This window comes from Jaculus jaculus, chromosome 17, assembly GCF_020740685.1.
Source record: "Jaculus jaculus isolate mJacJac1 chromosome 17, mJacJac1.mat.Y.cur, whole genome shotgun sequence".
Lineage (NCBI taxonomy): Eukaryota > Metazoa > Chordata > Mammalia > Rodentia > Dipodidae > Jaculus > Jaculus jaculus.
Genome location: NC_059118.1, coordinates 15,850,741 through 15,874,642, shown reverse-complemented (window position 1 = coordinate 15,874,642; position 23,902 = coordinate 15,850,741). Strand labels below are relative to the sequence as shown.

Genomic DNA, 23,902 nt, shown 5'->3' with positions numbered 1-23,902 from the left:
TAAAGGTATGAACCAACATGCCTGGCTATATTTTTTGGTCAGAGAAAGAGAAAGGGTGCACCAGGGCCTCCAACCACTGCAAACAAACTCCAGACACATGCACCACCTTGTGCTTCTGGCTTTCTGTGGGTACTAGGAAATCAAACCTGGGTCCATAGGCTTTGCAGGCAAACGCCTTAACCGCTAAGCTACCTCTCCAGTCCCAGGGCTCCTATCTTGAAAGGAAAGCCCTTTTTCTTGTCTGTAGGTGACTTAGATCTTCAGCAACTAGTTCCCAGGACCAGACTACCTTTTGTCCCCTGTTTAGTGACACAGAAGGCCTTCAGCCTCAGTCCAGTGCTGGTCACAGCACAAGTCAGGGAAATCACCTCAAACCCAGGGTCTTAATGCTGCCAGTTTAGGGACAGGGAACCTACTGAACCTGTCCCAGCTAAGAAAGCTACAGTTCAGCAGGTAAATAGCGTCCTGATGTTATCCAACAATTGCAGGGCAGCTATGGGATGTGAACTCAAGTCTTGGCCTCTTGTCTTGCCATCCCAGCTGCTGCTTGAAGAGACAGTCTTCCCACATCCTACAGACCCTTTTCTGGGCCTCTCACAGCTACTCCACTGTCTCACAGGCTCAATGAGCCACCAGATAGAACAGAAGTCCAAAGTCATCTTTAATTTGGAATACAAAGTAGAAAAATAAAAAAACAGCTTAGGGAGGCAGAGTGGGGATCTGAGGGGCACAGCTCCGCCCCACTTATCATCTCCCACCCCGATAGTCCGGTCTGTATTCTGGAGGAAAGGATGAGAGGAAGTGACAGATGGATATTCCGTGTTCCACCAGGGCCAAGCCAGCAATGCCAGGAAGCCCAAGAATGGGAAGGTGTAAGGCAGTGGGAGCAGTGGGAAGCACCAAATCAGATTGTTGGGGTGTCACACCACAGAGCAACCTTCAGCTGTGGGGCCCAGTACCTGGACCACATCGTCACGACCCATGGCAGTCAGGGCGTCTTGTAGCACCCTCAGGGTAGCTCTGCTGCCTTCTTGGGTGGCCCAGTCCCTCAGCAGGGTAGAGGCTGGCACCTGACCATGGGTCATGGTCTCCACTGCCTCAGCCTGGTAGCCCAGGCGGCTTGCCAGGCCCTGCCAGCCCTGGTCAGGTTCACCCAACATCAGGAGCCGCTCTATTTCTTCCTGCTGCTGCTGAGGAAGCTGAAGGTAAAGTTGGCAGGCAAGATCAGGATGAGGTCCTGGAGCAGGGGACATAAGAGTCACATGGGTGGGTGGTGGGGTAGTACTAGGTAGACCCCATAGACTTATAGACCAGGGAAAGGTGCTCACCGTGGCTGGAGATACAGGGCTCTGGACTACTAGGAGAGTCCATGAAGACACCGTTGTCACCATGCCTCTGGTCCCCCAGCTCTATAGTCCGGGCTTTGGCCAACTGTTGTCTTTGCCTATGTGAGCGCCAGCTATGGGAAGCAGGGAGGTACTTTGTCAACTCGCTCCTGTCTTTACCAAGACAAGGAGCTGGCTGGAGAGAATGCCACAGGGCAGTGCCCAAACCACCTACCATTTGAAAGCCACGTAGGCAAGCAGACCGAGGACTACAGTGGCCAGGAGGGCACAGTAGACTGGGATGATGCTACTTGAGGCCCCTGGAGGCTCAGGGGGGAATAGGGAGGAAGTATTGGGGGACAAGGCTCCCTCAACTCCTATCCATACCTCTTCCCTGTTTCTGTCCTGCCCCCTCAGGGCAGTATCTGTGAAGGAAAGAACAGATAAGGGTCAGGGGCAGCGAACCAAGGGTAGGATCCTTGGGCAGCCTCACCTGGAAGCAGCAGTCTTCATGTAGTCAAAATATCAAAGCATGGACATTAAGAGTTGACCGTTTCTTTTTTTTTTTTCTTTTCTTTTTTTCAAGGTAGGGTCTCACTCAAGCCCAGGCTGACCTGGAACTTACTCTGGTTTTGTTGTTTTAGTTTGTTTGTTTTTTCAAGGTACGATCTGTCTAGCCCAGGCTGGCCTCCAACTCCCAGCAATCCTCTTACCTCTACCCTCCTCTCCTCCTGAGAACTAGGATTAAAGGTGTGCACAACCATGCCCGGCTTGGAACTTAACTCTGTAGTGCCAGGCTGGCCTCGAACTCACAGTGATCCTGCTCTGCCTCCCAAGTGCTGGCAACACTTAGTGTGATTAGTCTTACTATTTTAGTTTTTCAAGGTAAAGTCTCACTGTAGCCCAGGATCTCCTGGAATTTTTCTATGTAATCTCAGGGTGACCTTGAACTCACAGCAATTCTCCTGCCTCTGCCTCCTAAGTGCTGAGATTAAAGGCATGAACCACCACACCCATCCAGCTGCTTGGACTGTTAAATACCCAGCCAGAGTACTTGCCCAGCCTGCCCACTGCCTGGGCTCTGGGTCAAGGAATGCTTACCTGCATAGACTACACCTTTGCTGTGGCTGGAGTTGTGAAGCATGGCGGTCCTTGGGAAGTGCTCCCTTGGGCTGCTTCTTGGAGAATGAGTTTGGAGGGTCGTGGGGAGCTGAGGGAGCTGGGAGGCTGCTTCTCCGAGTCCAGAAGGAGCTGTGTGCAGGGACATGGGGAAATCCTCAAGGTGTTTGTTACAAGTTCCTGGGGATAGCCTGTCCCCATTTCTGGCTCACTCCATCCTGATTAAGGCTACAAGTTTACTTCCCGTGCAAAACGGTGCAAGTGACAGACAGCTGACCAAAGCTGGAGGGTCGGGAGGGATGGAAAGGGCTCGAAGCCACCCTGTCTCAAGAAACCTTGGCAGACACCTAATCTTGTCCAGGGATGTTACAGAGGACGACGGTAAAGGAGACATGCCTGTAACCCCATCTCATGCTAAAGCAAACTACAAGGCACCTTGACTGTGCCCAGGTATTCAATATCCTACAGTCCCAAGACAGGAGGACTTCCTGTAGTGACTACATTCTGAAGCCTTCCTCTGGGATCAGTGTTCGGATTTAGAATTCAGAGGGGGCCTGAAACCCAAAAGACAGGGCCACTGTCAGTCTCAAGGCCCACCTGGACCCTACAGGATTGAGTCTGCTGGGGTCCATTTTCTGAAGGCTAGGGAGAGAGGCTGTGTGTCTGGAAGGAGATCTTGTCTGAAGAAAGAGCAGGGATAATCCTTGTAGTCCCCAACGGCCAGCCACTGCCGCAGTAACCGGCTTCTACCTTATTGTAGGTCAGTGGCAAGACTAAAAGCAGTCCACTATTGTGGCCAAGTAGGTCTGGGATGTGGGTGACAGTGGCCCTTGCCGTGTGTTATGTGTGTACCATTGTATCACTTACCCTAAAGGGGGATCCTTCCCAGATCCTGTTTGGTGGGTGAGCCTGTAAACCAGCAGCAGCAGCAGCAACAGACAGGCCCTAGAAACGCTACCCCACCCAACCTGGGCTGCTAGATTGGAACTTCTAGCCTCCCCACCCATCTCCAAACCCACAAAATCCGAACAAAGAATGCAAGTTTGCCCAGCACTCCCACGCCGCTCTGATTTCTCACAAACACCCCAGACAGAGTCACTGGTACCCTCGCGAAAACGGACCTCGAGGTGGGGGTAGCGGGGGTGGGGGGGGACACAGTTCTGGCTCTCTCCACCCAGCAAGACCCCCAGGTTCCGCACTCCCACCCCTCCTGACCTTCTGTGCCAGAATCCTCAGCCGGGCACAACTGGAGCCTTAAACCTGAGGCCACGGGATTACTCTGGGCCCGCTGGGAAGGGGCAGCGGGAATCCCTGGAGAGGGCAGGTTCCGGTCTGCCCAAGAAAGCGAGCCAAGGAGAGGGGAGGGCCAAGGCTGGTGGTGATGGTGGTGGGGGCTGATCGCGAGGGGAGCAGGACAATGAGGAGGCGGGGCAGAACTCAGGGCGCGGTCTCACCCCCCCCACCACGCTCCGTGCAAACGGCCAGCCGGAGCGACTGGATAGACCCGATGGGCGGAACCCAAGGAACAGAGATGGCTCATCTAGTTAAACTGGGAGACACAGGGACCAGGAACTGTGGGCAGGAACATCACGCGCACACACAAGAGACAAAGCAGTACAAAACTAGGTCGAGTTTATTGCTTGGGAATGGGTGGGTGGGGGTGGGGCGAGGGTCGCCTTTGAGAATTAAGGCCACGGGCGGTCCTGGAGCTGCTTCGCTGGGGCGTTGGGGCTCGGAAGCAGGGGCTTCTCCTCCCACCACCACCACCACCATCACTACCACACCCTTGTGCAAAAAGTGCTGCTGTGGCCTCGGAGGCCGGCGCTGGGTTCTCACCGCCCCTCTCCCGGCGAGGGGCGGGACTTCCTGGTGAAACCATCCGCCAATCCCTGAGCTCGGGGGGTGGGCCCCGCCCACCACGCCCCGCCCCCTGATGCAGCCAACCCCTGGGCGGGGCCGCCCCCATCTGGCTCGGCCAAGGGCGGTGCCTGCGTGCGCACCTCGGCCTGCCTGGCTCAGCGCGGAGCCTCGCCGGCGCGGTACTCCGTCTCGCCCGAGGACACCTGCGTGATCCGCCGCGAGGAGGAGCGCCACAGCTTCCGCGCGAACTGGTTGCTGCGCACCTGGTGGGGTGGGGTGGCGTGAGGCCAACGCTCCCCTCCCAGACCTGGTTGGAGGCCCGCCTGCCCCTGGCCTCACCTCCGACGGCTGTCCAGCGCCCACCACGATCAGCTTGCCGTCCTCCAGGCCCACCAGCACGTGGCTACACTCCTTGGTCACAGACACACTGCGAACTGGCACCTTCATGGGCAGGGGAGGTGCTGCGGTGCGCAGTCTGGAGCAGAGGAGGGGATATACACCGTGATTGCAACTGCAAAGGAACCTTGCATGCCGGACCTTCTCTGCCTGTTTTTTTTGTTGTTGTTTGGTTGTAGGGTCTCACTCTAGCCCAGGCTGAGCTGGAATTCACTACGTAGTCTCAGGGTGGCCTCGAACTCACGGCAATCCTCCCTAACTCTGCCTCCCCATTGCTGGGATTAAAGGTGTGCGTCACCACACCCGGCCCTCTGCCCTCATTTTAAGGATGGCTCCCACAATAGTGTGGAGTTCCTGGGAACCATCTTTAAAATGGGGGAATGATATGACCCTGGCAACATCCCTAAAAGAATGTGCCCAGAGACAGAGAACACTCACTACCCAACCAACCACTGCCACCTTGAAGGGCACTCATACATAGTGGGGCTCACTTGTTCAGGTGAAGGATGTGTAGGGCACATTGAGTAGTGCCCAGCAAAACAAAGTCCTCTGTCACTGCCAGGGCTGTAGGCTGCTCTGTTAGAAGTAGTGAAGACCGCAACTTCCCGTTTACAGAGTACAGGTGCAAGGAGTAGGTGACCTGGAGGGAACGGTGTGTCAACCACAACCCACCATGCCCTTGCCATATCCTTGCTGTATTTGCCATGCACCCTTTCCCCATACCTGGGCCCCTGGACGTTCCCATGCGGAGCTCTGTACCACTATCTGGCCTTCGGACCCCAGTGCCAGGTGGAGCACAGGACCAGGCAACGTGGACCCTGGAGGCCGCAGCGTTGCCACAAACTGCCCGCGGCGTATCGTATGTATGATCACAGTTCCACCCTGCGGAAAGGTATCTTAGGATGCTGGGCAGAGGTGTTAAAGGCTCCAGGGATAAGCCTAAAACAAAGGTATGCCCACACGTACCTCAGATCCAGACACAGCCATGTCGAGCTCTGTGCGGATGGCCACGCAGCTCACTGCAGTCTCATGCCCGTATAAGACCTGCACGGGTTTTGGTGCCAGCCCTACTGATAGACCACCCTGTGGGGAGCCGGGGCTAGCTTAGGATTCAGGAAATGTGAAGACCTTGTCCAAAGCCAAACGGTAGGAGGGTCATAAAGCCCTGGAATTCTCACTGTAGTAGGCAAAAGGGGATGACGGGAGAGCAGCCCTGACGGGCAGATGGGCTGGACTTTGAGGACCCCACTGAGCACACCTGCTGCAGGAGCCGCCACACCATGCACGTGGTGTCCCGGGAGCCTGAAATGAGGTAGATGCCATAGGTGTCCAGTGCAAGGCAGGTTACTATATCTGCACGGGGAAGGGAGGACACAGGCGGGCAGAGTTGTCACACCTCCTGGGCCATCCTTACAGTCCCACTCCCCACCTTACGCATCTCATTTTTTCCCCAGCGCTCAGGCTGTTCATACCAAGGTGTTGGCTTAGCTGGTTCAGCAGCTTGCCACGGGGCAGTGCAGTGACTCTCAGGCTGCCATCCCAGTGGCCACCGCTGAAGAGCAGCTTTCCATCCGGGGCCACTGCCAGTGCTTGCCCACTCACACCACTGCCCGGCATCCACGGGCCACTCAGCAGTCTCTGCATCCTGACCAAGTGGGAAGATGGTAGGTGAAATTGTGTCACATGGGAGACACTCAGGCCATCAGGGATTGTAGCCAGATAGGGCTACACAGGACACAGGGCATTTATAGCCCTTCCCCGCCTACAGCGCTCTAGCTTACTTGGGGTTACCCATGGAGGGGTCTTTGCTGAAGCTGAAATAGTTGTTTATGTTCCGGTCGTAGGGCAACCAGCTGTGGGTGCCCAGCAGCCCATTGGCACTCACAGTCACCTGTGGGCAAGAAGGTGCTGAGGTGGGTTTGGGGCCATCAGAGAAGGCGGAGCCAAGGTGGCGTCCTGCCCGAAGCACTTACCAACAGATCTGAGGAGCTTTGAGTGATGAAGGAGTGGGGCTGGCGGTGGGGAACCAGAGCGAACACCACAGGAACACCCTCGCTGACAACCTGAAGAGACAAGGGCTGGGCTGAGGGGCAGCTGGAGCCTCAGCTACACAGTCCGCCCCCAGGCGTCAGAGAATAGGTATCCTACATGCTGAGGACCCCCCTTTCTAGAAACAGACGTGAGACTGTGAGCATGCAGGAGGGCATCATGCAAACACAGAAAAAGAACAAGAAGCTTCTGGCGTGGTGGCGCACGCCTTTAATCCCCCCACTTGGGAGGCAGAGGTAGGAGGAGAGCTGTGAGTTCGAGTCCACCCTGAGACTAAATAGTGAATCCCAGGTCAGCCTGGGCTAGAGCAAGAACCTACCTCAAAAAAACAAAGAAAGGAAAAGAAGGAGGAGGAGGAAGGGAAGGAGAAGGTGAAAGGGAAGGAAGGAAGAGAAAAGAGCAAGAAGCAACGATAGTTTGATCTTAACCTGGGTATTTTTATCTACCCCCTCCCCCAGATAGGAAGAGAGGGGAGCCTAAAAGGAGGCCCAAGGGCAACATCTGAAGTTGCAGGCTGCAGGCAGCAGGCAGGAGAGACTCAAGGCTAGATTCCCTCTGTCCTGACCTTCAGGCTTTCTGAGATTGTCTGGTGAGTGGCTGCCTTTCCAGGCATGTCTGAAGAAGACCCTCCTACCAAGATGGCTTTAAATCAGTCGTCTTGATTTAGGGTTCCCGCCTGCCCCCAGAGGTCAGGCCATCTCACAGCCTAGGAGGCCCTGCCCTCTTCTCACCTCTGCAAAGAAGGCCTTCAGCTGGTTTAGGTTCTGGAAGATGCTAGGTGAGTTAGTGTCCAGGCGGGCAAGGCGATGGGCTGCTTCCTCAGCCGAGAGCCGGGCTGGATGTGGCTCCTGTAGACAAGTAGCTGGTCAGAACCATGGCATGGCTGATCTGAGCCACTGTCTTTGAAGCTGGATTTACCTTCAGCAGCTGACAGGGTGTCTGCCCAAAGTTGCTAATGATACCCTCTAGGGCCTTCCGTTCCCGCTCATCCGCCACATGGTCTAGGTCTACGGCCCCTGAGAGGGAGGCAGAGCAGTTAGGACTCTTTCTTTTTTTTATTTTTTAAACAATTTTTTTGTTTATTTTTATTTACTTATTTGAGAGCGACAGAGAGAGAAAGAGAGAGAGAGAGAGAATGGGCGTGGCAGGGCCTCCAGCCACTGCAAATGAACTCCAGACACATGCGCCCCCTTAAGCATCTGGCTAACGTGGGTCCTGGGGAATTGAGCCTTGAACCAGGGTCCTTAGGCTTCACAGGCAAGTGCTTAACCGCTAAGCCATCTCTCCAGCACCCCCCCTTTTTTTTTTAACTTTTAAGGTATTTTATTTTTTGCCAGGTGTGGTGGCACATGCCTTTAATCCCAGCACTCGGGAGACAGAGGTCGAAGGATTGCCACGAAGTGTGAGGCCACCCTGAGACTACACAGTGAATTCCAGGTCAGCCTGGACTAGTGTGAAACCCTACCTCAAAAAACCTACAATAAAATATTTTATTTTTATTTACTTATTTGAGAGAGAGAAAGAGGCAGAGATAGAGAAAATATGGGCACACCAGGGCCTCTAGCTGCTGCAAACAAACTCCAGACATATGCGCCACCTTGTATATCTGATTTACGTGGGTCCTGGAGAATCGAACCTGGGTCTTTTGGCTTTACAGGCAAGTAAGTGGCTTAACTGCTGAACCATCTCTCCAGCCTCTAGGGCCCCTTTTCGTTTGCATTGCCCCCTCATCCTGTGTGCGTTGCTCACCCTCATAAGTACAGTAGTAGAAGATGTTAAGGGCCTCCTCGGCTGCTGGGCCCCGCTGCTTGTAGCCAAAGATGAGGTCGATCCACTCGTGCAGGTGGGCAGACACGTACTCTGACTCCTGCGGGTAGGGCAGGGTGGTCAATCCCGCGATGACTGACAACCCATCACAGCCCTCAACCCAGGCTGCCCGCTCGTGGGTGGTCACCTCCTCACCAGAGCTCTGCGGTGCTGCTGGATGAAGTCCTCAGGAGAGCTGGCCCATGGGGGAAGCACCACGTCGCCCACCTTCTCGTTGGTCAGCTGGAGGCAGCCCAGATCAAAACCTGGCAGATGACTGGGTCAATGTCCATCCTTACCCGTCCCCGGGCAGTCCCAAGTCCCCCCAACCCATTCCCGTGCCCGGCGCCCAGCGTGCTACCGTTCTGGTTCTCCAGGAAGTCAGGGAAATAGAAGAACTCGGGGATGAGCTCCTTCACGTCCGCAGGGCTCTCCAGGCGGGCCTGCCAGGCTGCCGCCACCGAGTGAAACTGCCGATCGGAGCAGTCAAAGCTGGTGGAGGGAAACGGTCGGGGTGAGGTGAGGGGTTGGAAGGTGTGGCCGGAGGGGACAACAGACCGAGAAGCAGACCCGGCACTCCTCCCCACCCTGTCCCCACCCCTGGGCGCACCGGCCACTCTGCAGCTGGACATGCAGCGAGGTGAAAGGTTCCACGCGGATGAGGTAGTGCATCACGCCCGCTGCATTGGAGTAGTGGGTACCATAGTGAAACTTGTCAATAGTGCCCGCAGGATCCTCGAAACTCTCGTATCTGGGACCACAGGTGGTAGGAATGAGAAGCCTTGCCCCCTACACACACACACACCCATTCCCCAGCCCGCTTAGCCCTGCCCTGCCCTGCCCACAAGCTCACTTCTCCCTCACGAGCTGGGCATGCTTAGGGTTCACCACACCGATGGGTTTGGACAGGTCCCGGAAGACAGCTGGGTTGCTGAGGTCCAGAGTTGGGGACACGTAGTCCTGTAAGACCCAGGGGAACTGGCCACCCACCCGGGGGAGGAGCTATATGAGGAGCCTGATGACCTGCCAGCTCTCCCATGCCTTCACCCCTCAGGAAGTTGGGCAGAGCCACTTGGTGGAGTGATGGCGGGGGGGCAATATGTCCAGCATCCTTTGGAGAAGACCAGAAGGGGAGGGAGAGGGCTGGGAACGCGAGGTGGTGGCAGGGAACAGAGGGGAGGTCTTAAGAGCACATCTATTCAGGGACCAAGCTCGTTCACCAGTGCTGACAGAGCAGAAGGCTGGTTGGGAGCGTGCAGAGCGGGACCCTCACCACAGGGTATTGAGACAGGTCGTTGTAGGTGCGCCCCGCAATGGTGTTGAGTTGCATCAAGTACTCAAAGTTGGAGATCTCACGCTGCACCCATTTCTGCCGGGGCGGGGGAGGGGAGGAAGGGACAGGATGTGAGCCGTGGGGCTTCCCAGCACACCCCACTCTCACCCCACAAATTCGGGATGCTCTCACCTGGGTGAGGCCTGAGGCACGCAGCATCTCCTGAGGAGAGCGGCTGCTGAGGTAGCCTTGGGTGGGTGGCCGCAGGCGTAGGAGCCATGAGTACACCTGGTTCCGTACCAGGGTATGGTGGGCAACAGGGGAGGGCTGGGGCCTCGGAGCCTGGCACGGAGAGGAGGGCCCAGCCACCTTGCAGGGGAAGTTGAGGAAGTAGTTGGACTGATCGATGAAGAAGAGCTCCAGGGCTGAGCGGCGCAGGTTGAAACGCCGCAGGTGGACTTCGCGCAGCTGGGCCAGTGGGCGCCGGAAGTCATGGCCGATGCCTACGGGGCCAGCGGCGGGTATCATGAATGACAAGTCACTGGCCACCGCCCAGCCCGGGTCTCAGGCCTTCTCTGCTGTTCCCCCGCATGCCCAACCTGCTCCATCAGAACGTACCCTCCTCGGTTTCCACACGCTCGGTGCTGCCATCATAGAAGTACAAGTGCTGCGTGGTGACCTCCAGCAATCCTGGCACCACGGCCACCACCGTGACCAGCTGGCACTCCGCCGACAGCACCAGCTTCTCACGCTGCTCATCCAATTCTGCCGCCTCCACCCTGAGGGCCGGCACCCACCTCAGCGAGGGACTCTGGCACTCCTTGCTTGACAAGCTCTGAGTGCCACTGAGCCATGACGTACGTGTGGTATGCATAACGTCCCAGAGAAGGACATGCCCACCGTCCCTGGGCTTCTGAAGTCCTATTTGCTGCTTGCCAAGCCACACCCCACCCTTTACTTCCTCTCCCAAGGCCCCAGCCCATTTCCCACCATCCTGTCCTGCTCCGCTTTTTTATTTTTCTTTTTAAAAAATATTTTATTTAAGCCAGGTGTGGTGGCGCACGCCTTTAATCCCAGCACTCAGGAGATAGAGGTAGGAGGATTGCCGTGAGTTCGAGGCCACCCTGAGACTCCATAGTGAATTCCAGGTCAGCCTGGGCTAGATTGAGACCCTACCTCGAAAAACAAAAAACTACATATACATATATATATGTGTGTGTGTGTGTGTGTGTGTGTGTGGTATTTATTTATTTGAGAGAGAGGATGGGCACAACAGGGCCTCTAGCCACTGCAAGTGAACTCCATACACAAGCACCTCCTTGTGCATTCAGCTTTGAGTACTGGGGAACCAAGCCCAATTCCTTTGGTTTGGGCCATCTTTAATTGCAAAGCCATCTCTCCAGCCCTGGGTTTTCAAAGTAGGGTTTCCCTTTAGCCCAGGCTGATCTGGAATTCATCATGTAGTCTCAGGCAGGCCTCAAACTCATGGTGATCCTACCTCTATCTCCTGAGTCTCTCACTCTCACATAAATAAATAAAAATGAACTTAAAAAAATAAATAAATAATAAAACCTTGCTCTGGAGTGGTTAACATCTACCCTATTAAATGACTCCCAACATTTAGGGCAGTTGCTCCAGGAGGCTGAAGTCAGGCAGCAGAAGACATGGACTCTGGGATTCAGTCCCACAGCAGGCTCGTATCTACCAAGGCAGGCACCTTGCCTGACGTTCCAGGGAGTCAGAGCTCCAGGGCCCCGGGTCAGTCCCGAGCCCACACAACTCACGGGGTCTCCAACACGGCCAGCTCTTCCTCTCCTAATTGGTCTTCCTGCAGTTCCTCTGGTGGGGTGCTGACTTTGGCCTCTTTGGTCACTGCCAGAGGGAGTGAGGTCTCCTCTGTGGGTGTCAGGGGTGCCTCACCTGCAAGGGGCCAAGGGAACTCAGCATGGCAGGAGGGGAAGTTATCAGCTGGGTGGACCAAGCGCTGCCCACTCTCTCACCCAGGTTGTCACGCAGGGCACTGGCTTCCAGATGAGGGTCAAAGTGATGGTTGGGTACCAGCTTCAGGCGCATGCGTGAGTATGTCTCAGCGCTGGACAGCTTCCAGTGGGTGGTTGGAGGCACCCTGCAGATATACCCTCAGGAGTGGTCACGGTAGGCAGAAGGCTAAGACATCCCCTCCCAGCATTATTTATTTATTTATTTTGGTTCTTCGAGGTAGGGTCTCACTCTAGCCCAGGCTGGCCTGGATTTCACTATGTAATCTCAGGGAGGCCTGGAACTCACAGCAATCCTCCTACCTCTGCCTCCCGAGTGCTGGGATTAAAGGCGTGCGCCACCACGCCCAGCCTCCTTCCCAGGATTATTTTTTAACATTTATTTGTAAGCAGAGTGGGATGGAGGAGAGAATGGGCATGCCAGGGCCTCCAGCCACTGTAAATGAACTCCAGATGCATGTGCCACCTTGTGCATCATCTGGCTTATGTGGGTCCTGGGGAGCCAAACCTGGGTCCTTTGGCTTTTCAGGCAAGCGCCCTACTCCAGTCCTACTCTGCACTACTTTATTTATTTATTGGGGGAGGGGGTTGGTTTTTGAGGTAGGTTCTCAGTCTAGCCCGGGCTGACCTGAAATTCACTCTGCATTCTCCGGGTGGCCTCAAACTCACAGAGACCCTCCTACCTCTGCCTCACGAGGGCTGGGATTAAAGAAAGCGTGCACCACCACGCCCAGGCTCTGCACTACTTTACTTTTTTTTTTTTTTTTAGTTTATTTATTTGAGAGCGACAGACAGAGAGACAGATAGAGGGAGGGAGAGAGAATGGGCGCGCCAGGGCTTCCAGCCTCTGCCAAAGAACTCCAGACGCGTGCGCCCCCTTGCGCAACGTGGGACCTGGGGAACCGAGCCTAGAACCCGGGGTCCTTAGGCTTCACAGGCAAGCGCTTAACCGCTAAGCCATCTCTCCAGCCCTCTGCACTACTTTAATTAACACCTTGAGCACAAAAAGCCAGCAGTAGTCTGGCACTCGAGGCTGCTCCATTCCCTAAACATGTTTCCTCCACCACCCAGAGGCCCAGCCTCACCGTAGCGCCCAGGCCCCACAAGGGCTGGAGAGCTGGCGCCATAGCGCGCCCCACTGCAGCAGCGCCATCGAGTGCTGCGCCGCCTGCTGCTTCTGCACCGCGGCGTACCGCAGCGCTTCCAGGCGAGCCCTGCGCTGGGCAGGTTCCAGCACCAACTCCTGCAGTGAGAAGGAACTGCTCAGTCTCTCTGGCTGCTACCTCTCCTGCCCATTAGCCATCGCCAGGGCAATCACACACGGGCGAAGCAGCTCCCCGATCCCCGCCTTCTCCCCGGCGGCCTGGGCTGCACACCTGAAAGGCCCGCCGACTATGGCTGCGTTCCCGCTGGTGTCGCTGGCCGCTGCTCATGAGCATGTCGTAGCAGGCGTTCCAGAAGCCCGACATGAGGTCATGGCTCTTAGCATATGTGTCCATCTCAAACTGTGACATGGTGGGCTGCACCTGGAGGATTGGCAGACACAGAGGGACACAGAGAGAGAGAGAGAGAGAGAGAGAGCAGTGCTTGAGGCATGCCCCAGCCCCTACACCCCTTCCCAAATCCCCACCTCCGGGCACCTGCTTGTCGATGAAGTGGCGCCATTCGGGTGTGGCGCAAAAAGCCTGGAAGTCCTCAAAGAAGGTAGGGCTGCCGTTCGTGGGTGGCAAGGAGGGCAGCCCCCACTGGAGTCCCAGCGGCCCGTAGGCACGGTCCAGCAGTGTGCGCACCAGCGGCACCAGCCACGAGCAGCGCTCCGAGGCTGCTGCGGCTGCGGGTGGGGCCTGTGCGTGTTCAGCCTCCGGGACAGCGGCGGAGTTCAGCGCCCGGCTGAGCGCCGCCTCCAGCTTGGAAAGCACGTAACAGGCCTCCTCGCGGCCGGCGGGCACCGAGGTCTGCAGGAGCGTGTGCAGCTTTACGTAGGCCTGAGCATGCAGCTGTGGGTGTGGAGGGAATGAGGACGGTGCCCAGTCGCTCTCAGAGCTCACCCTACCTGCCGCTGCACCCCCGGGCCTCTGGTGATCACCCCCACGCTCACCTGTGGGTCCTCCAGCAGGATATACCCAAGCACAAGACGCAGGCCAATCTGCGCCATCTCACGGAGATCGGCTGTGCTGTTGCCCAGATGTGGCCAGGCGCCCAGGCGATCAAGGAGGCTGCACACACCTTCAAAGAGCTGCCAAACACAACAGATGTTCAACTGCACAAGGCTAGGGGGTGCATGTGGTGGTGGTGGGGGGGAGGTGAGAGAAAGTTTGGGGCTCGAACCTTGCTAGGATGTGGGCCAACGCCATTACTCCTGCTGCTTGACCAATCAAGTCCACCCTGAGCCCTTGGCCAGACAAGGCACGCTCAGAGACACGGACACTAACATCCCCAGGACTGTCCTGTGTTGGCCCTCCTCCCAGACTAGATGCCCACAGGCTCCAACAGACCTGAGTGACCCCGAGTCTCACTCCCCGCCCTTCCCTAGGGGGTCGCACCTTCTCACTCCAAAGCTCCTGGTTACCGTGGCCCTCGGCGCACAGGAAGTCCTGCAGCAGACGCAGCAGCCACAGTGCCTGCTCGGCGAGGGCGGCCAGGCCGGCCGGGGGCGCCTCCTTGACGTCTGTCAGGGAGGACTCCAGCATCATCTCCAGGAGGCTAGGTGGAAAAGGGACTCAGGTGTCCACCTCTCAGCCTCTGCAGACCCCTCAACCTGCCAGGCTGCCCTCTCACCTGCGTTTGATGCAGTCTGGGGGGCGCACCAGTGTGGCTGAGGCCCCAAGCTGGGTGAGCACGGAGAAGACCTGGCCACGCTCCCGCCAGGCAGCCTCGTCGCTGCCCTCCACGCCCCGCCAAGTCACAGAGAATAGTACGTTGGTGAGCAGGTTGCACAGCTCCTCCTCCGGGGTTTGCTGTGGGCACACGCAGGTGGTGAGAGACATGCGCTGGAGGGACTCAAGTCAGCCCCCTCATCCCAGCTCAGCACCCCTTGTCTACCCACTAGCAAGAATGGGCATGCCAGGTGTGGTGGCACACGCCCGTAGTCCCAGCGATCAGGGAGGCAGAGGTAGGAGGATCGCCGTGAGTTCCAGGCCACCCTGAGACTATATAGTGAATTCCAGGTCAGCCTGGACTAGAGTGAGACCCTACCTCCAAAAACAAAACAAAACAAAAAGAATGGTGAGAGGCAAGGCATTCAGTGGCCTGGCACCAACAGCTTAGAAAATGGCATGGGAGCCGGGCATGGTGGCGCACGCCTTTAATCCCAGCACTCGGGAGGCAGAGGTAGGAGGATTGCCATGAGTTCAAGGTCACCCTGAGATGACAGAGTTAATTCCAGGTCAGCCTGGACCAGAGTGAGACCCTACCTCGAAACCCTCCCCCAAAAAAAAGAAAAAGAAAATGGCATGGGACCTTCATCCATAGGGGACCTACATTCTGGGAAGAAGCCTGGGATCTTAATGGACTCCTGAGAAGAGACATTCACAAAGGCATTACTCTAAGTCTCCAAGGTTGTCTAGGAAATCTCTGGAAGAATGCCACTGGATAAGCAAAGGCGCATTCCCAAATCCCGGAACTGTTGCCCTCTGAGGTCTCAGCCCTACAGGCTATCTCAAGGGATCCACCAACACCTGGCTGCTATCCTGGCTCCACCCAGCTCACCCCGTTCCAGGGACCACAACTGAAGGTGAGAGCTACAAATAGCAGGGCCAGGCCTACCTGGTGGCTCCAGCCCTGGTAGCAGACCACATCTTTGGAAAGGGCACACTGCGGGCTCTGAATCCCAGAGACATCCTCCCTGAGGGGCCATTCGATGGCAGAGGGTGGGCCCACCTCACCTGGGGGTTGCTGGTGTTAGAAGTGTCGTCCCCGCTGACGGCAGGCTCCGGGAGGCTGCCATCCTCCAGCACATTGGAGAGACTGGAGCTATGGCGGCCACAGGCGGCGGGAAAGGGCCGAGGCCCATCCAGCGGGGAAGGTGTGCCGGGCTGGCTGGCCGGAGTGACAGTCCCGCTGCTGCTGCTGCCACCACCGGTAGTATTGCCTGAGCCCACACTGGCTCGTTCCAGACCCAGGTCAAAGGGCACACAGAATGGGGAGAGGGCATGGTAAAAGGCATCCGGGTCAGGACAAGGCGCCCCTGAGGGTAGGAAGACATCCGAGGTCTCGGCAAGTGTCTCGGCAGGCGGTGGAGACAGGGCCGGCTCCAGGGAGGTGGGTGGCTCTGAGGGTCCGCCTGCCGTGGCAGCCTCCAGGACATACAGCCGTGTCAGCACATCCTGCCAGCCAGCCTGTCGGGCCAGCAGCCGCACCACATCTGGCTGCCCATAGATGAGGTGGAAGAGCTGCCAAGCCGGGGGACAACAAAATGAGAGGCTAGCCAACCCACTTGCTCCAGACCCTCATCCCAGACCTTTGAAGTAGTGGCCTCCAGAGACGCCCCTCATCCCACACAGGCAAAATGGACTCCAGAAGATAGACATCACCCCTCAGCGCTCAAAGCTTCTTCTCTCTCACTCACCTGACGACAGATGTCCAGGCGGACACTGAGGTCAGCCTGGAGGGACAGCTGCACCACAGCCAACAGATCGGAGAGATTCAGGCAATCTGGAGGGTAAGTCGGAAGGAGGGGACTGTGCTTACCCCTGGCCCTTTGCCAACCCCTGTCCTTCCCACCAGTCCCATTTCCCTCCTGGTCTGTTTTCTTTCCTCCTTCCTCTGCCCCTCCCTTCCTTTGTGCAGTGATGGGTATCAAACCCAGGGCTTTGTGCTTGCTGGGCCAGCACTCTACTGAGCTCCATCCCCAACCCCTCCACCACCTGGTCTGCCTCTTTTTCTTAATCTTTTTTATTTAGTTAGTTATTATTTTATTATTTTATTATATTTTTTTGAGGTAGGGTCTCACTCTAGCCCAGGCTGACCTGGAATTTACTATGGAGGCTCAGGGTGGCCTCGAACTCCTACCTCTACCTCCCAAATGCTGGGATTCAAGGTGTGCACCACCACACCTAGCTAATTTGTTTTAAGTTTTATTTTTTATTTGAGAGAGTCAGAAAGAGAGAGGGACAGATAGACAGAGAGAATGGGCACGCCAGGGCCTCCAGCCACTGCAAACAAACTCCAGAGGCATGTGCCACCTTGTGTATCTGGCTTACATGGGTCCCGGGCAATCGAACCGGGGTCCTTTGGCTTTGCAGGCAAACGCCTTAAACACTAAGCCATCCCTCCAGCCCAAGCTGTCCTTGAACTCACAGCGATCCTCCTACCTCTACCTCCCGAGTGCTGGGATTAAAGGTATCCGCCACCACACCTGGCTAAGTCTTTAAAAAAATGTTTTATTTTTATTTATTTTTATTTTTATTTATCTTATTTATTCACTAGAGAGAGACTGGGCGCACCAGGGCCCTCTAGTCACTGCAAACAAACTCCAGACACATGTGCATCTAGCTTATGTGGGTTCTGAAGAGTTGAACCTGGGTCCTTAGGTTTTGCAGGCAAGCACCTTAACTGCTAAGCCATCTCTCCAGCCCTTGTCTGCCTCTTGTTCCCAACCAGGTCCTACCTGCTCCCACAAACAGCTTGTACAGGCCCTGGCAGAGTTGAGGAGAGACAGTCCCTTCAGGCAGGCAGGCGACCAGACCCTGGAGACCGCTGTCTCGTAGCCGGAGCCTCTGGCGGCTTCGCTCAGGTAACCGCTCATTCTGCTGCAGTCTGCGCAGGATCTGCGTGAGGGGCCATTGGGGGGCTGTCATCACGGGAAACACTTATGATTGGAGAGGAGGTCACTGCGCAAGGAATGGGGCTCCGAGGAGAGGCCCACGAAGGCGGCTTTTGGGCCTTAGCCAGGAGCCACAGTGAAGGGGGTGCCAGGTTCGGAAGAGGGCTGGGCGTACCTTGCAGACTCGGTCAGTTAGCAGGGGCAGCGGCCTTGGCCGCACCAGCAGGGCGAAGAGCACCTCGAGGTTCCCTGGCTCCAACAGGAAGACGGCCAGGGACTCCTGCGCTGGAGAGCCCTGAAGGAGGGCCAGCAGCAGGTCCAGGGCGCCCACCACCTGACGAGGCAGAGTCTCACTCTGGGTTGGGCTCTCTACCCGATAAGCCTATCTCCCCTCACCCGAGCCTCACCCTCCTCAACCTCCAGCCTACCTGGCCATCGTCACCAATGGCTGCCAGGAAATTAAGCATGACCTGCATGTCATCTGCCGAGATGCTCCTAACCAGGAACTCCCGGGCCAGGCCCAGGAGGGAAGTCTGCACTGTACGCAGGTCATCAGCCGCAAGGGGGCGCTCCCGCTGCGGACTGGTGGGTTCCGGAAGCACACACAGCCCACGGAAGCAGGAGGGATGCGATCAGGCAATGGGGCCGGTCCGTTTAGGCAGCAAGTGGGGGGCGGGAGGGGGGAGTGTCCTCCAGGCCCAGCACCCCAGACCCTGCCCCCCCCCCCGCCCCCATCCACTTGGTCCCACCAAACTCACCTGTAGTGGCTGCGCAGAGCATCAAGGATGAACTGGACCCCATACTTCTTCCGAAGCCTCTGTCTGTGCTCGCGGACTATGCTGGACATGTATTGGATGTGGCCTGAGTGCACGTCAGGACAGAACCCGGTCAGATCCTCCTGTCACACCTCCCAGGAACCGTCCTGTCACCCCACGCATCCCACAGCAGAGCTGCAGCCCTGTCCGGCAGATACGTTCCCCCACGGGTCACCTGGAGCAGGGTTACCACTGTCCGTTCCCGCTTGCCGTAAGGCCTTATGGGAGTCCCCTCACCTACCGAGGCGCACGGCGAAGTCACTGAGGGCCCAGAGGTGGAAGTTGAAAAGCAGGTGCTGGTAGAGCAAGTAGAGGAGAGGCCCACCGCCCTCAGCGGCCACCTGCTCCATGAGCACCTGGGCAGACATGAGCACATTCATGTCCATGGCCCAGCTGGGGACCTGGAGTGGGACAGAGAGCCGGCCGAGGTGTCAGGTTCTACCTACCTGCTGTCCCAGCCGCTTGGCCTCCATCCTTCCCAGCAACAGGCGTGACAGACAAGAGACCTGACCATCCCTGCCCAAGGCCCTCTATGGGCCTCCAGCTTCTCTGAAAATCCAGCTCCCAGCCTGGCCTGTGGCAGCAGCTCCCTGGGCCCGCCCTTTCCCCACATCCTCGCAGCCAACAACTGTCCAGCCATCCAGGCGCTACTCAAATGCCACTGTCCCGGGCAGTGGACACGGCCCCTCCCTCCACCTGGCCTCACCTTGCGCAGAAGGGCTCCAATTATGGCGGGCCCCTGACACTGCACCAGGCTCTCCTGGTTCACAGCATGGCCCTGTAGGAAGTTCCGCAGCATCAGCAGGAAGGCGGCCACCGCGTTCTTCTCCATCCGCTCCTCTGCTGGACAGATGTGCATCAAGGGCCTGCCAGTGACCACCACCTCAAGGACTCAGCCACCCTCCCCCACCACGCCTGAGAGTCACCCACAGCCCAGTCACCAAGGACGCTCACCGGAAGACTTGCCCAGGGGAAGCAGCAGGCCCTGACTGTTGTGGCCAGATGTCAGTTCAGGCCCCAAGAGATCATGTGTCTCGTCCGAACCGGCCTCAGCCTCTCGGGGCTGTGTGGCTACTCGTTCCAGCAAGGGCAGCAGGGCACCCATGCCTCCTACACAATTCACCACGTCCTGGGGGAGAGATGGTGATAAGAGAGAAGCTCAGGATGGAGAGATGGCTTAGTGGTTAAGATGCCTGCCTGCAAAGCCAAAGGACCCAGGCTCAGTTCCCCAGGATCCACATAAGCTGGATGCACAAGGTGGCGCATGCATCTGGAGTTCGTTTGCAGGAAGCCCTGGCGCACCCATTCTCCCTCCCTCTCTCTCCTTTTTCTCAAAACAAATAAATAAATAAAGAGGGAAGCTCCCAGCCAGCATCCTGCCCTCCTGCCTCTGTGCATCATCCTGCTTAGGAGCCTGTACCAAGGGAATTTGGTTCTCTTAAGCTGGTCTCCCAAACCCCGCCAGGGTCCAGCACTGTCAACAGCTGGTCCCATCACACCTGGGCCCCATACTTGAGTTTGTGACATGCACTGCCTGTGTGTGCACACGTACCTTCACGTCCCATGTCTCTACTCTATGGCCCGTAAGGCGGCCATCCAGCCCGTGGTTGGGGGACAGGTCCAGGCAGATGTTGCTCTTACAGGCCTGAGGGGACATGGGGATAAGCAGATGGCAAGGGTCAAAATGGAGGAGGGAGTGGTAGAATGAAGAACGGCAGTGAAGGGAGGCAGCACAGTTGAGTCAGCCCCTGCCCCTCCACCAAGCCCCAAATACCTGAGGTGAGTAATGGAGGAGTAGCTTGGCCCTGAGCTCGTGTAATTCACCCTCAGGCTTGAAGGGCGCTGGCTCATTGGGCCCTGGGGGAAAGAAGAAGAGGCCTTCAGACCTCAGGGCTTCTGGCCAAACCCTATCTACAAACAACCTGCCTCCTCCCCGTGTGTCCAGAGGATATGTTTTCAGGGTTGCCCTTCAGCCCAATGGACCCCTAGTTTCTAGTCTTTCCCTTTTTATTTATTTATTTAGTGTGTGTGTGTGTGTGTGTGTGTGTGTGTTTCGGTTTTTCACCTTTTTTATTTTGTTTTTTTGAGGTAGGGTCTCACTCTGGCCCAGGCTGACCTGAAATTCACTATGTAGTCTCAGGGTGGCTTTGAACTCATGGCGATCCTCCTACCTCTGCCTCCCGAGTGTTGGGATTAAAGGCGTGCGCCACCACGCCCGGCTCTTTTTTTAATTTGTGTGTGTGTGTGTGTGTGTGTGCGCGCGCGCGTGTGAGAGAGAGCGAGAGAGAGACATGGCACCGTGTACGCGTGGAGGCTGCAGAACAACCTTGGACGTCAGTGTTCGCCTTGCGCCTTGTCTGAGGCAGGGTCTTTGTTACTTTCTGCTGCACATACCAGCTAGCTGGCTGCACACTTGGGGGCGGGGGGATCCTGTCTCTCCCCGCTCTAGCTCACCGAAGGAACACTGAGATTCCAGATGTGAACTGCTGCGTTTTAGGGATCCGAAGTCAAGTCCTCACACTGGCACAGGAAGCACTTTACCCACGGAGCCCTACCCCCACCCAGTCTTACCAGTTGTAAGACTCAGCACCCTAGTTTTGAAACAATGGCGGGTGGGGGGGTGAAGGTGCTACATACCCAGGGCACACAGGACCCTCAGGGAGGCTGCTTGCAGGGCTTCGTGGAAGATGGCCACAGCCCCTAGCTCCCCCTCCAGGGACGTGGGGCTGCCCCACCGAGTGTCCTGAGTGCCTGCTAGGGTGGAGCTGATGCTGCCCTCCTGCAGGGGGGGCCGCCAGGCCGGCACCCCAGCTCAGGCCTGTGGAGGCTGGGACTGACTGGGAACGGGCGAGGGAGGGGTGCGTGTATGCCAGGGCACTGGAGACTGGTGCCATGGGGAGCCCCGTGGTGGTGGTGGTTGTGCGATGCCCAGCAGAGCCGATACAACAGGAGGAGAAAGGCTGCAAGATGGGGATCGGGGAACTGGTCAGGAAACAGCAACGCCTAGGCCTCCAGCTTATGGTGAACCCCCCTCCCCAATTAGCTGTACAGACCCCAGAGGGTGGTCTGAGGCCTGCACAGGCAGGTTGGTAGATAACACACCAGGAAGAAAAAGAAAGGAAGGAAGGAAGGGAGGGAGGGAGGGAGGGAGGGAGGGAGGGAGGGAGGGAGGAAGGAAGGAAGGAAGAAAAAAAACACACCAGGGCTCTAGGCCTTACTCAGTCCACACTACTCCACGTCCCCCCTCCCTGACCCAAGACCTCATACCTCACTGAGAGACGGGCAGCGAAGAGGTGCCGTCTTGACCAGATGCCCATCTTTGAAGACATGCACTAGATTCTGACCAAAGGGCCGGCGCCCAGGCACATGGACGACGGCCACGCAGTGCTGGAACAGAAGTCATGGTATCAGGCCGTCCTTGGGACTTGGCACCTCCTCACCGGGCTTTGCGAGAAGGGCGGGGCGGGGCGGGGTGGGGAGGCTCACCCAAGCGGAATCAGCAAAGGACAGTTCCGGCAAGCTCACGGTCAAGTACTCCTTCCGTGTGCACACGGCCACCACCAGGGTCCCAGACGCTGTGAAGAAGGCCTCAAACCCTGAGCCACTGCTGGTGAAGAAGCTGGGGACGACAGGCAAGCCGGTTACAAAAGCCTCCTCTCTAGTAACCCAGACCACAGGTTCCCTAATCCCTGGCAGTCGCCCACCTGTACAGCTGTTTGCGCTGGAGGGGCCGGCTGGGAGCTAGGGTGGGCGCCGTCTCCATGGGGTGCAAACAGAGCCACGCGTGGAAGGTGAAGCCGGGCCCCGGCCATCGCTGCACAGGGGGCACCATGATGCCCGCCATACTGGGTGTGAGGTCAAAGTAGCGTAGGGCACGTGCGGGACCGTGGTGCCTGGCCATGCCCGACAGGGCTCGGATGATGGCGCCTGCATGCTGAGCCTTCTGCGCCTCGGTGCCACCTGCTTCGGAATCTAGGCCCGGTGGGGGACGCAGCAGGCGGCGTAGCTCCAAGGGTCTTAGTGACACGCGGCCTAGAGCTTGTAGCAGTGCCAGCAGCTGCTCCTGACAGCGGGCCCCCAAGGATGCCCCCGTGCCAAGTGTCTCCAGCAGGTAGCCCACCAGGCCGGCTTGTACGCAGGTGGCACGGCTGGCGGGACAGCTGTCACAGAGCCACCGGAGGCGTTGCGCCAGGAAGAGCCGCAGCTCAGCCGTGGGCAGTGCTGGCAACCACTGCGTCAGCACCAGCACGGGCTGCTCGTTGCAGATGGGCGGAGGCGGGTGCACGCTGTGGTCACCCTCCACGGCCTGTAGGTGGAGAGAATGGGACAGTCCCGGGTCCACTGCGGCTCCCTGCCAGTTATGAGACTTCCTGTCTTGGGTTACTGACACCAAGAGAGAGTAACATGTCACCCCATTGTGCTGCAAGAGTCAGAGGTGCGTGGGTAAACTATGACCCCCTCCCAATAAAAAGACCTCAGCACTAGCACCCCTGAACCTCTGCTGGCAGGCTGCCTGGGGGCTGATGCCCCAACTTCAGGTTGCTGGATGGCCCTGGGGGTGGTTGACACGTTGCTGATGTATACGGCTGAGCCACAGGCTACACAGTCTTCTGGCATGGAGACCTGCCTGGGAAGTCAGGTAAGCTAAGCCCCGGCCCTTACCATGTCCAGCAATTCCTGCAGCAGCCGGCGAGTGGGGGGGCCGTGGCTCTGCAGAACCTCCTGCATGTGCTGATAGCCAATGCGCTCCTTAAACACCTCCTGCAGAGCATCATGGGAGGAAGTGAGAGGACCTGCGGGCCCCAGGGGCCAAGTCACACTATGGCTCGGTGGAGCCCCCCCCCCCCACACCTTCTGGAGCTCTCTGGCCTGGCTCTGTCTTAGTCACAGTACTGGCGAGGACAAGGGACAGTGGAGGTATGCAGGGGTCAGGGGTTGTGTTCATTTTAGAAGGCTACGCGCAGTGGTCAGGCGACAGACGTCCTTCCCATAGGTAGCTTTGACCCAGGACAGACCAATAACCACACCCACCCGGTGTTCTGAGTGGCACCGCCAGAGGGTAACACAGTCACCTGCTCTGCTCCAGGGAGCAGAATTGGAAGGAGGGTCTCACTGCAGCCCAAGAAGATCTGGGCCTCGCTCTGTAGGCCCAGGTTGGCCTCCAACTTATAGTGATCCTCCTACCTCAGCTTCCCAAGTGCTGGGATTAAAGGTGTGTGCCACCATGTCAGGCTTTTTTTTGGGGGGGGGGTCGGTTTTCGAGGTAGGGTCTCACTCTGGCTCAGGCTGACCTGGAATTCACTATGTAGTCTCAGGGTGGCCTCCAACTCATGGTGATCCGCCTACCTCTGCCTCCCGAGTGCTGGGATTAAAGGCGTGCGCCACCACGCCTAGCTCTCAGGCTTTTTTTTTTGAGACAGGGTCTCAGGTAGCCTAGGCTGGCCCCCACTGTAGCTGAGGATGACTGTGAGTTTCTGATGCTCCTATCTCCAGCTCCC

At 57.4% G+C, this 23,902-nt stretch overlaps 2 protein-coding genes across 3 annotated transcripts in view; both read right to left on the bottom strand.

Moving 5' to 3' along the window:
- Positions 1-642: 642 nt before the first annotated feature.
- On the bottom strand, positions 643-3,955 carry LOC101597126 (death domain-containing membrane protein NRADD-like). Of its 2 annotated transcripts, XM_045136327.1 has the most exons (6): positions 3,660-3,955; positions 3,312-3,336; positions 2,427-2,576; positions 1,561-1,750; positions 1,329-1,459; positions 643-1,237 (listed from the first exon to the last, which is right to left on the bottom strand). In XM_045136327.1, exons 3-6 carry the CDS (start codon positions 2,467-2,469, stop codon positions 921-923), a joined length of 681 nt encoding a protein of 226 aa, XP_044992262.1. In that variant the 5' UTR covers positions 2,470-2,576; positions 3,312-3,336; positions 3,660-3,955; the 3' UTR covers positions 643-920. The 2 variants fall into 2 exon arrangements, with proteins under 2 accessions (XP_044992262.1, XP_004662095.2); XM_004662038.2 differs by lacking the exon at positions 3,312-3,336.
- A 133-nt stretch (positions 3,956-4,088) lies between these two features.
- The window catches only part of Nbeal2 (neurobeachin like 2), a 39,718-nt gene continuing 19,904 nt past the window's right edge, over positions 4,089-23,902 (bottom strand). The window contains 44 exon segments of the mRNA XM_045136326.1: positions 4,089-4,567; positions 4,644-4,779; positions 5,192-5,340; positions 5,424-5,582; positions 5,667-5,783; positions 5,959-6,053; positions 6,173-6,345; positions 6,482-6,591; positions 6,674-6,763; positions 7,481-7,597; positions 7,668-7,765; positions 8,499-8,616; positions 8,712-8,821; positions 8,917-9,047; positions 9,166-9,306; positions 9,409-9,533; positions 9,829-9,924; positions 10,021-10,331; positions 10,447-10,607; positions 11,613-11,748; positions 11,829-11,953; positions 12,911-13,068; positions 13,202-13,351; positions 13,466-13,822; positions 13,924-14,061; positions 14,369-14,528; positions 14,604-14,782; positions 15,710-16,216; positions 16,393-16,478; positions 17,434-17,593; positions 17,765-17,923; positions 18,018-18,171; positions 18,348-18,450; positions 18,646-18,805; positions 19,111-19,244; positions 19,359-19,533; positions 19,957-20,049; positions 20,179-20,261; positions 21,042-21,192; positions 21,194-21,364; positions 21,672-21,791; positions 21,891-22,023; positions 22,109-22,710; positions 23,067-23,165. Coding sequence (XP_044992261.1) covers positions 4,460-4,567; positions 4,644-4,779; positions 5,192-5,340; positions 5,424-5,582; positions 5,667-5,783; positions 5,959-6,053; positions 6,173-6,345; positions 6,482-6,591; positions 6,674-6,763; positions 7,481-7,597; positions 7,668-7,765; positions 8,499-8,616; positions 8,712-8,821; positions 8,917-9,047; positions 9,166-9,306; positions 9,409-9,533; positions 9,829-9,924; positions 10,021-10,331; positions 10,447-10,607; positions 11,613-11,748; positions 11,829-11,953; positions 12,911-13,068; positions 13,202-13,351; positions 13,466-13,822; positions 13,924-14,061; positions 14,369-14,528; positions 14,604-14,782; positions 15,710-16,216; positions 16,393-16,478; positions 17,434-17,593; positions 17,765-17,923; positions 18,018-18,171; positions 18,348-18,450; positions 18,646-18,805; positions 19,111-19,244; positions 19,359-19,533; positions 19,957-20,049; positions 20,179-20,261; positions 21,042-21,192; positions 21,194-21,364; positions 21,672-21,791; positions 21,891-22,023; positions 22,109-22,710; positions 23,067-23,165 — 7,038 coding nt within the window. The 3' untranslated portion in view covers positions 4,089-4,459.